The sequence below is a fragment of the Diabrotica virgifera genome, chromosome 8 (assembly GCF_917563875.1).
Source record: "Diabrotica virgifera virgifera chromosome 8, PGI_DIABVI_V3a".
NCBI classification, from domain to species: Eukaryota; Metazoa; Arthropoda; class Insecta; order Coleoptera; family Chrysomelidae; genus Diabrotica; species Diabrotica virgifera.
The window spans coordinates 151,551,911-151,569,619 of record NC_065450.1 but is presented as its reverse complement, the minus strand read 5'-3'; the positions used below and the strand labels follow the sequence as shown (position 1 = coordinate 151,569,619).

At 31.7% G+C, this 17,709-nt stretch overlaps 1 protein-coding gene across 1 annotated transcript in view; it reads right to left on the bottom strand.

Moving 5' to 3' along the window:
- The window catches only part of LOC114341475 (uncharacterized), a 98,244-nt gene that overhangs the window by 44,901 nt on the left and 35,634 nt on the right, over positions 1-17,709 (bottom strand). The window contains exon 3 of the mRNA XM_050658879.1: positions 5,834-6,167. Within this exon, the coding sequence (XP_050514836.1) occupies positions 5,834-6,167 (334 nt within the window). The remainder of the gene's footprint in view (positions 1-5,833; positions 6,168-17,709) is intronic.

Genomic DNA, 17,709 nt, shown 5'->3' with positions numbered 1-17,709 from the left:
AGAAAATCAGACTTAAGTTTGGCAACTAACTCTTGCCATGAAGTAAAACTACCTCGATTATTGAGGTACCAAGTAAAGGCTGAATCCTTAAAAAGATCACCTGCTGACGAAAAGCACTCCTCTTCGCTATTCCCACGTGCTAGACGCAGACACTCTACTTTCTCCAAGAAACCAACAACATTTTCATTAGAGCCACCAGAAAAATGTACGCCCCATTTATAAATAGGAGCCGACTTAAAGAAAGGGAAGGAATTTACTGAAACACTAGGGTTATGAGGAGTGGAGTGAGCCTGTGGAACTACTTTATACTCAAGTTCGCCTTCCAGATTAAGTATCTTGAAGTTCAGAGACTTCTTGATGGCATCCTCTTCCTCATTTACTGACTCTAACAAATGAACCCTACCTGAAACATGACCTAAACGGGAAGTCAAGCGACCATATACGACATCACTATCGGAGCCAACAAAAGAACTAATTTGAGCCTTTAGATCTGCAATAGTGACTTCTATTTCACGGACCTCACCAACAAAATTAAGATGGGAAGCTGACAGAACAGCATAACTCCTATTTGCTGAAGCTTGTTTCAACGCACCTCTCAACACGACCATCTTAGCATCATCCGAAGTTAAAGATGGATCAGTCAACTGACGAATCCCCAATTCATAGTCTAATTCAGGAGTTAACAGATATTCCACCTTAAACGATGCCATTATAAACAACTGGTAAATAAACACGAGAATGAGATAAAATGTAAGTAGGTAAAGTGTAACTTACTCTTTGTCCTCAAGTTAATGTTGTGAGTGGATACCTATACCAGTAATGTTTATTTGTTTGGTCCAGTCGTGAAATCCGTTGAAATGTACTGCTACAACTTCCGATAAACCTAAAATCGAAAAAACTTTTAATTCAAGGTAGTGATTCACTTTTAATGCTACTCCGGACTTGTAAAAATAGGTGAAATCTTTAAATTCAAGATATTTAAATTTTTAATTTAAATTTAACCAATCAAAACAAATAAATTTATTCAGTCAACACAGTATACTATAGCAAAACAAGTTTATTCAAGATATAGATATAAGACACGTCCAAAAAAAATTTGAAGTACCAAAGTGAACATTCGAATCAAAATCTAAAAACACAATCACTGAAACCACCAAGATAAAACCAAAAGTAAAATGAGATATTTTCAAAGCCAAAAATGTAAAAGAAGCCCCACGTTGGGCGCCAATTGAAACCTCTTTACTCTGGGTATAGAGATTTTTGAAGAGAAGAACTGAATAAAGATGGGTAAAATAAATGATAAGAGATTTAAGAAGACAAGAAGAGGGGCTTAGCTCAGGAAAAAAAATTAAAAGGGCAGAGAGACACTAAATCTCAAGTGAGTATTCGGGCTAGCTTCAATACACCGAATATTGGCTTTGGAGATATGAGAAGAAAATTTGGTAATGAAATGATAGTAACTAGGAAGAAAATGAGACTGTTAATACAAAAATGGAAGGAAAATAGATAAGAATGCTAGAGATAAAATAATATCGAGTTACAACAAAGAAAGAAGAAGAAAAAAGGGCGCCAACTCGAACGAACAACTCGGCTCTCAGAACCAAGAAGTTGGACAGGTTCGAGATTTTGAAATAACGAACAACAGGAACTCTATGACACTGGTTACAACCACCTGAAATACAAAATACTAAATACTGATCTTGTCTTGCTATGTTATATACTGGTAATACAGACTGAAATAAAACACCAACCTTAATACATACAAATATATTAATCACAAATGTTAAATACTAACAATTTACATATAACGCAACGTGATAACAGTGATAGTGGATGGGGAAAAGATCAAATAGGACCGCAAAGGCCACTTAACAAGCAATTATCCACTATCACTGGCCAAGCAAAGGTATTAAAATCAAAATCCAAAGCAAAAGTCCGTCAGAATAGCACTAAGTCCTTACAACTAAAAAGTTAGTAATTATTTCCTAAATTGAACTACGCTAGAGTGAGATCCACAACAAGAACGCTACGGTTACCAAAAATAATAAAGATCTCACTTAGCAAAAACACTAATAAGTAAATATATAATGAGTTATATAAATGAGTTATATAAATGAGTGATATAAATGAGTTGTATAAATGAGTTGGTCAGTTACTCTTTATATACAATGTAAAAACCTACAAGACATATTCCCTATTTGAAATCCGCGACAAACCTTTAACGACCCCTTCCCTATCAAATTTTTAAGCTACAATTATTATTTATAATGATTATTGAACAAGACCTAATTTTATTTATTGGAAACTACTACTTATATTAAATCAAAAAAAACCAACGACCTAAAACCTTATGTATCAAGAAATATGTACCTAGTTTACCTCAATTGTATGCATACAAGAAGTTTACAGTGCAAGCAACTATAGAGTACCCAAAATATGTAAATAATAAGATTAAACAACTTATCTTAACCACAAGTCCTATTTAAAAAGGTCCAGATAGGAATGAATTTCCTCTTGGCACGGCAAAAACTAGTGGGCTGCTGTGGTGATAAATCCAATCCTGGATGTTGTGAAATAGGTACTATCCAATCCAATCAAAAGTAACTCTAGGGGTAACCCATACCCTAGCTGCTTACAGTAACTGGCACATATTTATATGATGGCACATTAAATGATGATACAATCTATATAAATTGACTAGGCTAAGTGTCTATGTGACAAGTAGCTACGGGACGGAATCTAAAATAAATTTTATCAATTTAATTACATTATTTATAACACTATGTGTAGACAGCACAGGGTCACTGCACTGGAAACCAAAACAAAAAAAACTCAGGTTAGGTATACATATGTCATGTCAAACTGAAACTAACTCAAATCATCAAATCAGACATGGCAGGGACATGCGCATGACATGTCTGATATTCGTTAAAACTTTTTTATATTATTACCTCAAAAAAACCTAGAGCAAAAAGTCTAATGAGAAATTGGAATTTAACTTTAGCACTAAAACATATGGCCTTGACTGTTCCTTTGCAAATGGAAATGAATATCCTTACCGTAATATAACTTATAATGTGACATTTAAATTATTTCTTAACTGAAATTAATATCTACAGATAACGAACGAGATATCTAGGATGGTGAATTTGATTTTATAATGAAGAAATAAAGAGAAATATATCAATATACTCACTTGAGCAAAGCAACACATCGGCGGTATTATAACCTTTTTCCTTTCTTGTAAATAAGTCTCCAGATATAACTACTGCTTGATTTTTATTAGTATGGGTTATTGGCTGATGTTCGAGGTCTTTTAGTTATATATTTTCCCAATTTTGCCCAAACTCCGTCACCTAAGTAATGACGATGTGTTGCCTCTTTGTGAGTTCGTGACCAACTAAACTAGAAATCGACAATCATCGATTTTCTTTCTATTGGCGCGCCTGTGCACCGAAAAATCGTAGTTGGATCTTCGCGGGCGTCACCCAAGGATTTTGTAGAGGGGTATATTTTAATCCAATTTTAATTAAATTAATTTAATTAGTAGCGTGATCGCTACACTTGGCAGTGACACCATGAGAAAAATATGTGAAATAAAATTTTTTATATTGAAATTGATTGATTATTTAACAAAATTGATATGGAGAGAAGGTAAGTTAAAAAAGTGGGATTCAAATAGCCAAAGAATCTTTAAGACACTAAATCAGGTCGCAACATGCAGAACGTTTGAAATTTATTGAAAAATATAAAGACACGGATATCTCTAACACCAATTCTGCCTTTGCTAATCACATTCTTACTACTAATCATCAATTTTCTACCTCTGATTTTCAAATAGTTCATTCTTGTAATAAAGGCAATAGATTAAACATACTAGAAGCCTTCGAAATACATAAAGCTACCAATAACTCATCTTTAAATGTTCTCAATGAACAACTCCTACCTACTGAACCTTATATTTGTCTTAATTTAGCGTTCTAATTAAGTTTTTTCAGTCACCAAGATATTGGATCTTACCCACATTCTCAGTTAATATTATCTCATTCTTGTTTTTAACATAATCTGTCTCTTTTCTCTTTTCAATAAACGAACTTACAGGATGCTTCCTCCTATAGAACTTTTTCATAAAATCTCTTACACTATACCTATTCATAATACACACATCTAGATATATCCTATCATTTATTCCAATATTCACCTCTTCCTTCCAGCCAGTTAAAACCTTTCCTTTTATTTCAATATACTTTAAAGATTGTTTGTACAGTTGTCTGATAGTTGGGGTTTTGTTTTTGTTGCGACCTGATTTAGTGTCTTAAAGATTCTTTGGCTATTTGAATCCCACTTTTTTAACTTACCTTCTCTCCATATCAATTTTGTTAAATAATAAATCAATTTCAATATAAAAATTTTATTTCACATATTTTTCTCATGGTGTCACTGCCAAGTAACATGTTCAAAGACACTCATGGTCTTTTTTGTACAATATTACATTTTTTCACCTAATTATTGTAGTCCATCACTTATGCATCTTCTTGTGATAGAACTGTTTTAACACCCATACTCTTACCAAATAACCTTATACATTTAATCTATGTACTCTTTTAGTTTAACACTTTTGAGTGTACAGGGTGTTATTTCGGTTTTTTAAAACCATTTTACCTTAACAGATATTGTAATATATATTATTTATTTATTTTTCTTCCCGACTGTGATACCTAATTCGGAGTATTATCTTATTGTAATTTATTTGGTACTACCGTAATATGTTTTTTGTCCTGATTGAATCTTTTTAATGACTGGCCTACTTCTATCCAACCTTACTTGGTCTCGTCCGCCTCAGTAGTTACTTACATAAAAGTTATTGCTATTCAACATTATTACAGACATTCTCTGGTCGTTTCCATCTTTGTCACACTTTAATACAGTCTCAGTTTCCTTTCCACTCGGCTCAATCCACTTAAATGAATTCTGACGTTTATCTTCTTCTTTTTCTTTCCTTAGTTCGAACAGTCTCCTAGTTACAAAGTTTACCACCATTAATGACACTTCATTGTTGAGTACTCTATGTCATCATTGACAGCAATTTGACTTTTCACCGGAAGGTCTTTACACCTGACCGGCTCACATGATGGTTCCTCTACATGCGGAAGTTCTTGAGGATTTTACAATACAATAATAACAAAATGCTACTAATAGCTAATTATTAATGAAGAAATGTGTACATCTATATATTTTATAATGTAAACTAGCTGATTCTTCCTCCTTCCTGTTTTTCTGGTAAGTTCCTAAACTGAGGTGGGCGTTGTCACCATTTACTTTATTCTCATGTGTAACGTTGGATATTTTTACATTGTAGGTCAGTCCGTTGTTTTTGTCCTGTATTTAAGCTGATGATGGCTTGTGTAAAGCCGAAACGCGTCCTTTCATATGTTTTTTAACAATAATAAATAACCTTGTGGTACATCTTCGAGTTTTTTGTAATTGGTTTAAATATAAAAGTCATAGAAAGCCAGCTGATATTAACACCCTGTATAATTATTATTTATACCATTGGATAGCATTTTTTATAGTCTTTTAAATGATGTATCACAAGTAGGGGTTTGCAATTTAAAATTTTTTGGTTGTGGTGGGTGAGGCCTATGGGGTTGATGGGGGTGAGCTCCCTTTCATGTCATTTTAGTTCCCCCGTACTTTCCTAGAAACTGTTTCAAGCATTTTTCGATATCAGCTTTTGTTTGGGAGATATAGCCCATTGTAAGTTTTAAAATTGACACACTGTATAGTGGCTAGTACATGCTCGTTGAATAATATACTAACTATTTTAACATACCTGAATTTTTGTTTATTATCGCTAAAGTGATAAATAAGTTCAGCTAAAACCCGTGCATGTTTTTTGTCTATTCTTCGAAAGGCATACGACTCTCCAGTTTTCAGTCCGCTGCTAATTCCGCTTCCAATTTTTGGTACCACCGAAAACAGTGTACTTATCACAGCAACAGTCTGACTGGTCGGTTTTGGGGGCACTTGTCGTTCTTCTAATAGTTTGAGCAAAAAAGTTAGGTGAAATTCTATATTCTCCACTAAGTAATACGCAAATTCTTTCAGTCTTTGGACAACCGTGAATGCATCAGAACCTGTTGGCGTTTCAATGTCAAACTCGTCATCTGAAATATACAACAGGATAACTTATTGCAAATAAGGGATATAGAAAAGTTAGGGATATAGAAAATTATGCTCATTTTCATAGTTGATAATAAATATTCGTTAACAGATTAACGGATTTCTTCTTTAAATTATTTCTTTAGTATTTACACAATTGTGCAAAGGTTTGCTCAATTTTTTTTGGAATTATACCGGGTGGAAGAAAAAAAGTGTTTTTCTTATGTTAAGTTTGAGACACTATGTAGGGCGAACGAGGTACAAATGTGAGTATACATTGAAATGATATTTTAGTCTTATGTTTTGTGGTTATTATGTTTTTTGAATGTCCCTGATATCTTTAGAAATAAAGACAATATACGGTTTTGTAGTTTAACATATGTTTTAACCGAAACAAAATTTTAGATATCCTGTAGAGAGGAAAGGTACAAAGGTTGGTATACATCGATAGTATGTTACAGTCTCATAGTTTATAAATGTTTTACAAGCTAGCGCTGTTGAAAAAGCCTGAAACGGTGGAAACAGCTGTCCGGCGATTGTGCATCCCTCTGAGTCAAAAACAAGCAAAACCATCATTTACTTTTCTATCTTTACTCAGATTTGAGTACTAGAAAGTTCCTCTTCTGTCCTTTTCCGAGACGAATGAAAACGGAATGTGATTGGAAGGAATCCTTTTTGGTTTCTACATTCGTCGTCTGTGGTCTTATAAATTGTTAAAGTCGCAGATTAAGGATGTACCAGAAAGAACTTTCAACATGAAAAGTCTCAGATTTAAATTACTATTTACCATTTTAATGGTGGATTCTGCTCTGCATCTGAGACTCTTCAATTTGTTAAGAGATGTCGCTGGATCGCGTCCCAATGGTAATTTGAATGATCTTTCAAATCCCCCTTAAATTGATGGTTGAGTTGTTTTTCGATTCAGAGGAGTGCACGCTAGTGCTGTTGAAAAAGCCTGACACGGTGGAAACAGCTGTCCGGCGATTGTACATCCCTCTGAATCAAAAACAAGCAAAACCATCATTTACTTATAAATGATTTCTTTATTTAATTTCTCAGATATCTTTAATAACAAAGAAACTAGACGGTTTTACTCTTTAATATGAGTTTTAATTGACGACATGTGATACGTGATGAGGCCATGTCTTATCATACTACTAAGATGAAATGATTTCCCATATATAGTGCGAAAGGAACAAAATGTTCAAAGAAAAAATCTGTGAAATGTACCTTTCTCTATTTAAAGAGCCTCCACGTAGACACCAAATCCCTACTTATTCTCAAGGAAATTCCACCCCAAACTTATGTTGCGCTGTGCATACCGCTTAACTGGTCGACAAATTACTCTTATAATATGTGTCGATAAGCACTGTTTACGTTATGTGCCTTTCTGTTTTTAAAAGTTTTGTTAATTGTTATTTTTGAAGTTATACTTCTTTACGCGCGATATGAGGGTGAATTTTAATAGGATTAAAACCTTTGATCCCGGCGCAGTCGCATTACAACTTTGTTCTGATTGGATGTTCAAATGACATGACAAAAATTATCCAATATGGCAGCTGTGGGACTGTGGTTTGGTTATGTATGGTTGTTGCGTTTTAAAATTTGTAGGAAGAGAAACAACAAACAAAAAGTTAGTTAATGGTTATACTGCCTTTTTAAATAGTTTTCATATTATATTTTTGGACTTCTTAACATAGAAGAGATGATTGTTGCATGCCAATGTGAAAGCCCATCAAACTGTAACTAGTATGAGTGCCGCAAAATTACTGATAAAAAACCTATTAGCTCGAAGGCTTAGAGAACTGTGGATAACAACATTCAACCGGGACGATCTACGATCTCGCTTATTCAAAGCTAAAGAATCTTACACTGGTAAGTGTTTTAAAAATAGTTGATCAAATTTTGTTATGATATTTGAACATAGCCACTTTGCACGATGCAAGTGATTGCGAAATGTATTAGTCGTTATACGGGCTCTGAGTGGGTGTTGAAATGACCTGTCAATAATAAATAATTGTTCAATATGAAGGTAAACAAATGTATAATATATTAGTTTTATTGTTGTGAGGACAGAAACAAAAAAGTTTATAATTGTAGTGATTTTTAAATAGTTTTTAAAGCAACAGGTACGTAATAATTGTAAATGCATCATAGGTATAGCCCGGTTATAGGTAAATGAGAAATTTAAAGAGATAGACCAATTGGTGTACAAGTGATAATACCATTTGTACACCAATTGGTCTATCGCTTTAAATTTAAAGAAATTTAAAGAGATAGACCAATTGGTGTACAAGTGGTAATATCATTTGTACACCAATTGGTGTACAGGATTTGGTGTACACCAATTGGAATGTTGTAGGATCCCGTTCTAAGTTGTTCTGTTCCATTCGATCCAATCTTGACAATTCCTTATTTATAAACGATATGGGATAATCATTTTTTAATAAAACAGATGTTAACAATTGTTTTTCTTCTAAAAATGAATTTTCGTTAGAACAAGTAATTTTGGCTCTATCATATAAGGATTTAATGATTCCCTTTTTAACGTTGATGTTATGATTTGATTTGTAATTTAGATATCTGTTGGTGTGTGTTGGTTTTCTATACACTTGAGTCTCATATCCAGTATCCTTCTTTGAGACCAAAACATCGAGGAAAGGTAGGGTGTTATTGTATTCCTTTTCCATTGTAAACTTTATTGTCTCTTCTTGATCGTTTATAATATTCAGGAAGGTATCCAACAATTCCGATCTATGAGGCCATATGGAAAACACATCATCTACATATCTCCACCATACTGTGGGTTTTAAATTTTGTTTAGAAATGATATTAGTTTCGAAATCCTCCATAAATATATTAGCCAATAATGGAGATAAAGAAGAGCCCATTGCGAGACCAAAATTTTGTTTATAGAATTCATTATTTAGTTGAAAATAGGTATTATTAGTACATAATGTCAATAACTCCATTATAGCTGATACATTTAGTCTTGTCCTAGTTGTTAATGTATTATCATTTTCTAATTTCGTTTTGATTAAGTTTAAAGTTTTATCTAATGGCACATTTGTAAATAAACTGTTTATGTCAAAACTTACTAAAATATTATTTAGATTAAATTCAATATTTGATAATTTGTTTAAAAAATGTTGTGTATTTTTTATAAATGTGTCATTATTATTTGCAAATGGTTTTATAATATTTAATAAAAATTTTGATAGTTCACTACAAGGAGAACTGATGGTACTACAAATAGGTCTAAGTGGAATATTTGCTTTGTGAATTTTCGGTACTCCATAAAAATGTGGTGTCTTACTGTAATGAGGTGTCATTAATTTTCTTTGATAGTACGTTAGGTCATTTTTAAATTTGAATAAAGCTCTATAGATTTTGTTTTCCAGTGTCTTCGTTGGATCCTTCGTTAATTTGGTATAAGGTCCATTTGTAATTAGAACATATTGAACAAGACATCGTAAGTATTGAAGATTTGCTTTACGGAATGATATCAAATTCTGATTTTGATCGAATTATTTTTAGTTTACACATAATTTATCAAAATTCATATCAGAAACAAAGAAATATACATTTAAATAAATTTAATATTCTTTTAGAACAAAATAGTATACATAATTTTGATAACTTAAATAGAAATAATGACATATTAGCGACAGTTGTCAATCTATCAAATAGACATTTAAATGCAACGGAAAATTTGGTATTGTCAAAAGGTTTAAACTATGCTGTCACTCATCCATCTATTCCAAATTTAGACATAATTAGCGCAGTAGAAAAAATATCCCAGTGTTTACCAACTCATGAAAAAGAACAATATAGGGTACTATGCAAACTTGAATTGGAAAAATCTAATAAAATTGAACAGAACATCAGCAAAGAGGAAATGAAAGCTTTAAAAACTTTAAAAAATGATGACTCCATAACAATCCTACCAGCGGATAAAGGAAATGCAACTGTAATAATGGATAAAGTACAATATGAGGACAAAATTACAGATCTAATTACAAATGGACCTTATACCAAATTAACGAAGGATCCAACGAAGACACTGGAAAACAAAATCTATAGAACTTTATTCAAATTTAAAAATGACCTAACGTACTATCAAAGAAAATTAATGACACCTCATTACAGTAAGACACCACATTTTTATGGAGTACCGAAAATTCACAAAGCAAATATTCCACTTAGACCTATTTGTAGTACCATCAGTTCTCCTTGTAGTGAACTATCAAAATTTTTATTAAATATTATAAAACCATTTGCAAATAATAATGACACATTTATAAAAAATACACAACATTTTTTAAACAAATTATCAAATATTGAATTTAATCTAAATAATATTTTAGTAAGTTTTGACATAAACAGTTTATTTACAAATGTGCCATTATGGTCCAAGAGCTGTGAGACATTTTTGAGTAGGTATTTTAGGCAACCTGAAATTTTTTCAGGTGACTCTTCCATGATAGCCTAATACAAAAATGCCGGTCTGGCTGGAGGGTAGCGGTTATTTTCCCCAAAAATCCCCCCCAAAGTTAACAAAAGGGTAAAAATTTTTATTACAAAAAATATCATTGACGTGACTTTAAAGTAAATTTAAATATTCAAATATAAAGAAAATATACAGGCCAGGCGATTTTAACTCTGCAAGATATTTGCATGGGCGCCCCAGGATTATTCAGGGGATGCATCTGAACTTCAGAAGATTTCATCTCAATCTGTACATACTATTAACCGGTATAAAATATACAACTATACATGCATATCTATGTACATTCCTTCCGGACAGGGAGGTGCAATTGTTATTATGACAGGGTATTTTTTAATTTTAAAAATAAATATTCTAAAAAAGACAGGCTTTTTGGTGAAATTTTCCAATTGCTAGGTGATCGAACAAATTACGCGTGCATATAAATGAAAAGCGCTATAGGTAAGCAACAGTGTGAGAAAGAGCGTATACCGATAGCTGTTTGCGTCCTCTGTTGTAGCTGAGCGAGTCCGTTCGCTCGAGAAAAATCACGTGACCTGGCGATATCCATATTGTTGTTCCTCGAAACGTTAGAGTAATTATTGTATATTATAGCTTTTTAAGTAACTTTTTCTTAATTAAAGAAAAATAATACAATAGATTTTGCAAATATTATAAACAAATTTATTATTTAATTAAATATTATAGGTAGAAAAGTATAAAACTATAAACTAAATTAACTCTGTGTCCGAATCTTGTACTTTTCTTCCAACTCCTCATCTGAGCTTAAATATTCATTCTCTTCTTCTTCGTCAGACTCCCCTCGAGACTCAGATTCCTCTTCTACATGATCTGTAAATAGTTGTAATATGTATTTAGAATTAATTAAAAATTAATTAGTGATTAATTAGTTGAGTTGCTACGGATTCTCCGTCCTTTTATATGGAGTCGAAGCCTGTTGTTGAGATGTGGAATTATCGAATAATGTTAAATATATCAAGGATACACGTAACAAACACGGAAACATTAGGGAAGATGAAAAAGGCAAAAGAAATACTCAACACTATGAACGAAAGAAACATGAGCTACTTTGGTCATATATGTACTAAGAAATAAAATACCTAATGTGATTGGTTATATAAGGAAAAGTATTAAGCATTGGTTATATAAGTAAGAATAGGTAGCAACTTAATCAATTAATCACTAATTAATTTTTCATTAATTCTAAATACATATTACAACTATTTACAGATCAGGTAGAAGAATCTGATTCTCGAGGGGAGTCTGACGAAGAAGAAGAGAATGTATATTTATTTTAGCTCATTTTTCTTTCCTTCATATTGTTGAGTATTTCTTTTCCCTTTTTCATCTTTCTTAATGTTTCCGTGTTTGTCAAGTGTTGTGTCCATGCTATATTTTACATTAGTCGATAACACCACATTTCAAAAATGGCAAGTATTTCTTCAGATGCGCCCGTGATTGTCCAGGCTTCGACTCCGTATAAAAGGACAGAGAATACGTAGAGAAACTCAATTAATTAATCACTGATTAATTTTTAACTAATTCTAAATACATATTACAACTATTTACAGATCGTGTAGAAGAGGAATCAATAGTAAGTTCAGATGAGGAGTTTGAAGAAGAAGTACAAGATTCGGACACAGAATTAATTTAGTTTATAATTTTATACTTTTCTACCTATATATTTATAATAATAAATATGTTTTTTTTTGTTTCATATTTGCAAAATCTATTGTATATTACGTATTATTTTACTTTAATTAAGAAAAATTACTTAAAAAACTATAATATATATAATAATTACTCTAACGTTTCGAGGCACGACAACATAGATATGGCCAGGTCACGTGATTTTCTCGAGCAAACGGACTCGCTCAGCTACAACAGAGGACGCAAACAGCTATCGGTATACGCTCTTTCTCACACTGATGCTTACCTATAGCGCTTTTCATTTATATGCAAGCGTAATTTGTTTGATCAAATGGCAATTGGAAAATTTCATGAAAAAAAAAACTGTCTTTTTTGAATATTTATTTTTACAATTAAAAAATACCCTGTCAAAATAACAATTGCACCTCCCTGTCCAGAAGGAATGTACATATATATGCATGTATAGTTGTATATTTTTTACTCGTTAATAGTATGTACAGATTCAAATGAAATCTTCTGAAGTTCAGATGCACCCCCTGAAAATAATCCTGGGGCGCCTATGCAAATATCTTGCAGAGTTAAAATCGCCCTCAAATCGTCTGGCCTGTTTATTTCCTTTATATTTTATTATTTAAATTTACTTTCAAGTCATATCAATGATATTTTTTGTAATAACAATTTTTACCCTTTTTTAATTTTGGGGGGGATTTTTGGGGAAAATAACCGCTACCCTCCAGCCAGACCGGCATTTTTGTATTAGGCTATCATAGAAGAGTCACCTGAAAAATTTTCAGGTTGCCTAAAATACCTACTCAAAAATGTCTCACAGCTCTTATACTAACTTTAAACTTAATCAAAACGAAATTAGAAAATGATAATATATTAACAACTAGGACAAGACTAAATGTATCAGCTATAATGGAGTTATTGACATTATGTACTAATAATACCTATTTTCAACTAAATAATGAATTCTATAAACAAAATTTTGGTCTCGCAATGGGCTCTTCTTTATCTCCATTATTGGCTAATATATTTATGGAGGATTTCGAAACTAATATCATTTCTAAACAAAATTTAAAACCCACAGTATGGTGGAGATATGTAGATGATGTGTTTTCCATATGGCCTCATAGATCGGAATTGTTGGATACCTTCCTGAATATTATAAACGATCAAGAAGAGACAATAAAGTTTACAATGGAAAAGGAATACAATAACACCCTACCTTTCCTCGATGTTTTGGTCTCAAAGAAGGATACTGGATATGAGACTCAAGTGTATAGAAAACCAACACACAACAACAGATATCTAAATTACAAATCAAATCATAACATCAACGTTAAAAAGGGAATCATTAAATCCTTACATGATAGAGCCAAAATTACTTGTTCTAACGAAAATTCATTTTTAGAAGAAAAACAATTGTTAACATCTGTTTTATTAAAAAATGATTATCCCATATCGTTTATAAATAAGGAATTGTCAAGATTGGATCGAATGGAACAGAACAACTTAGAACGGGATCCTACAACATTCACAAGAAATAATACGAGGAAAATATCAATACCATATGTAAAAGGACTATCCGAGAAACTTAAAACAATAGGAAATAAATTCAACATATCAACAACATTCAAAACAACAAACACTTTGAGATCTATTCTATCTAAAACTAAACCTAACAGTGAACAAGAAAGAACAAAGAATTGTATTTATAAAATACCTTGTGAATGCGAACAATTTTATATAGGTGAAACGTCAAGACCAATAGACGTTAGAGAAAATGAACATCAGTCTTATATAAAAAATAGAGAATTTGATAGATCTCAAATATGTCAACACGCATGGGATAATGAACATAGAGTTCAGTGGAGAGATTCAAGTATAGTCCTAAAAGAAGCAGATAGTAAAAAGAGAAAAATCAAAGAAGCGGCTCTAATTATGCTAAATGAAACCAATTGTGTCGCAAATTCCTCGGTAGAATGCAGTAGGATGTGGTTACCCATATTAAAGGAGGAAGTCAATAGAAAGAAAATACCACAATTAGTAAATCAGTAACATATCGAGTTAGTACATATTTAGTATTTTAGTATTATTTAAAATTTAAAATATCAAGTCAGAATTTGGTATTAGTTTTGAGAGTAAACTAAATGTAAACCCAAATACTTACGATGTCGGGATAGTATCACGAGGTTTTTCCTGGTTTTCCCTCGTGATTTACTATGAAATCTCTAACGCGAGAATTTCAGTGCCACCGTTGCATTTGGTTGTCTTTTTAAAGACAGATTACATGCTATGATTTTTTGTGGCGGATATTCTTGAGTTGGGATTGATTTCATGTAATCGAATGAACTATCTTTTAGTAAAGTCGTCCCAGGAACGCAACTCATCAATATTGGCAATATCATTTTAAAGTCGTCTACTTTAAAATGTATAATACGTGTCTGAATTGCCGATATAAATGAGTCAGATTAAATAAATTATTAGAAGAATTTTTTACTAAGCAACAACATTTTTATTTATTTAGTATTATTTTGTATTTTGACAACGACACTCGACTTGGGCGTCGAAACGTTAATAAAATCATTTTTAGGTAAAATTGTGGCTTATTTCCCATTTAAATATACTTGATTACCAAAATACATAGTATGTAATACTTTTATTTACATAATTTGATTACCATCAAAATTTCTATCAATATTCACCTAACATATTGTTTTCTTACTCTATGTTTTGTTGTATTTTTTCAATTCTAAATCATTCCAATTCAAAATCAAAATAATTTGATTTACATAATTCAAAAATGTCAAAAGTTTAATCCGTTTAGTTAGTCGATCTTCGCACATAATGACACACTGTCTCCGTGGCGAAGCGTTTAATGCGAGTGAACCCCAATGCAACGCCAATACCAGCCGCGCTGGTAAGTTGGTTCGAATCCCAATAGAAACTTTTATTGTTTTATTTTTTTTATACATTTTATGATTGTAAGTATATTTATTATATAATTTTATTTTCAGAAAATACGTATTTAGTTAAAAAATTTTCCGACAATTAATGTTCAGAAATCATTTGTGGCATTTTTAATGTGTTTGTGTGTGTTTTATTCTTTTATTATTTTAATTTTTGGCACTGTTTTAATAAAAATGTTTGAGAGGTAGTAAGTATATAGTATATTAAGTATGGAGAACGATAAGGGTTTTATACCGATCGAAGACAATTGTTTGGAGGAGGAGCGGAGCGACGACTCCAATTATTGTCTGAGATCGGTTACCCTTAACGTTCGACATGCTTATAACGTTTTTTGCACGATTGATACCATTATAAATTATAAAATTAAACATTTTCGTCATATTGACTAGTTTCATTCATTTTATCAAGATAGAGACTTTGGTTGTTAGGTGGTAACTAGGGTGCATAACAACAATGGAAAATTGAGTTTTTATTTAGTTGTCAATAATTTTAAGTACAATTTTGATTATTATAAATTAAAATATGAGCGAAAGTGAATTTGAAGAAATTGAACGGGCTTGGGAAGAAGGGTGTTCCGCAATTATTCCAGAAAAATCCAAAATCCGTTATCAAAATACCTACCAAAGTTTTAAAAAATGGTGCGAAGGCAAGAATCGAAGAAAAGACCCTATTGGCATATTTCGTTCAAAGACATATGCAGTTGAAAGCTCCTGGAAGCCTCTGGGCAGAATATTCAATGATTAAATCCACCGTTTTTCTTTATGATGGCATTGATATTTCCAAGTTTTCAACTTTGATCGCGTATTTGAAGAGAAAAAATGTTGGCTATAGGCCCAAGAAAGCGAGCATTTTTACACGGCAGCAATTTGAAAAATTTCTGATGGAAGCACCGGATGAAGAATTTCTAGTTCACAAGGTAATATAAGCTAGTTTAGGTAAAAGAAATACTCTAATGAAGATTTTTTCATAATTTGTAGGTCGCAATGATATTGGGAATATCTGGTGCCTGTAGAAGAGAAGAATTATATAATATTACTATGAATGACATCCAACAAACCGATGGTTTAATGATTGTAAAAGTACCCAATACAAAAACGAACATCCAGCGTACTTTTACAGTCGTTAAGCCCAAACAAGTGGGATTTCATTAAATAATTTAACAAATTGTACCATAAGTTTCAATATTAATAAATAATTCGTTAGTTTTCTTTATTCTTTCAAAAAATAAATTAAAATTAAGAGATTTTTAACTCGACGGTAAGTGAATTACTTACCGTCGAGTTGGAGTACTTACCGTCGAGTTGGATTACTTACCGGCGAGTTGCTAGTAAATGTCACCTACTGACGTAAAATCTGTCACGGTAAACAGTCAAAAATGATCAATCGTGCAAAAAATTAGTTTAATATTTAAATAAAATATAAACAAAAAGTATATTAATTTCGTTTATAATCATATAATCATATAATAGAAGTATAACTTCTTACGTGCGTACAAAGTACACACACATTATTTTTTATTGTTAGTTTAGTTTTGTTTCAGTTAAAACACATGCTAAATAGTCTATTTTCTTTGTTTCTAAAGGTATCAGGGATATTAAAAAAATAAAATGTTCACAAAACATAAGACTACTGATGAGGTGACATTTGTACCTCGTCCTCCCTACATGGTGTCTCAAACTTTACATAAGAAAAACATTTTTTCCGCCCACTATAATTACAAAAAAGAAGGTTGAGTAAACCTTTGCACAACTGTGTAAATACTAAAGAAAAATCTAAAATAATAAAAATCAAATTAATGTACAGTCCCTGGCCATATTATTAGACGCACTATAAGATTTTATAAAAAAAAAGTAATTATGAGGTGATACTAAATAGGTTTTTTGTATGTACCAGACACAATGCATATCTATTATTTTGTTGTCCATTTAATTGTCTAGTTTTTATCACAAACTAATCATCATTATTAATTAACAAATATGTATTTATTGACTAAAAAATAATGACTTGAAAAAAACAAAAATAACGAAAATTAAATGTTAAATATTTTGTTGAGCCACCTTTAGCCACTATTAGAGCTTTAATTATGCGCAGCATACTATCACTGCAAACCTGTACTACGATACCTGTAGAATTAAAGCTCTAATAGTGGCTAAAGGCGGCTCAACAAAATAACATTTAATTGTCGTTATTTTTGTTTTCCATCAAGAGTCAATAAATACATATTTGTTCAATTATAATATTGTTTTATTTGTGATAAAATATAGACAATTAAATGGACAACCAAACAACATACATTGTGTCTGGTACATATGTTACAGTTCAAGTTGATTCTCAGTTAGAGTTGACTCCAACTAGTTGGAGTCAACTCCAACTGAAACGAGCAGTAAAAGTTGATTTTAAAAATTTAAATCAACTTT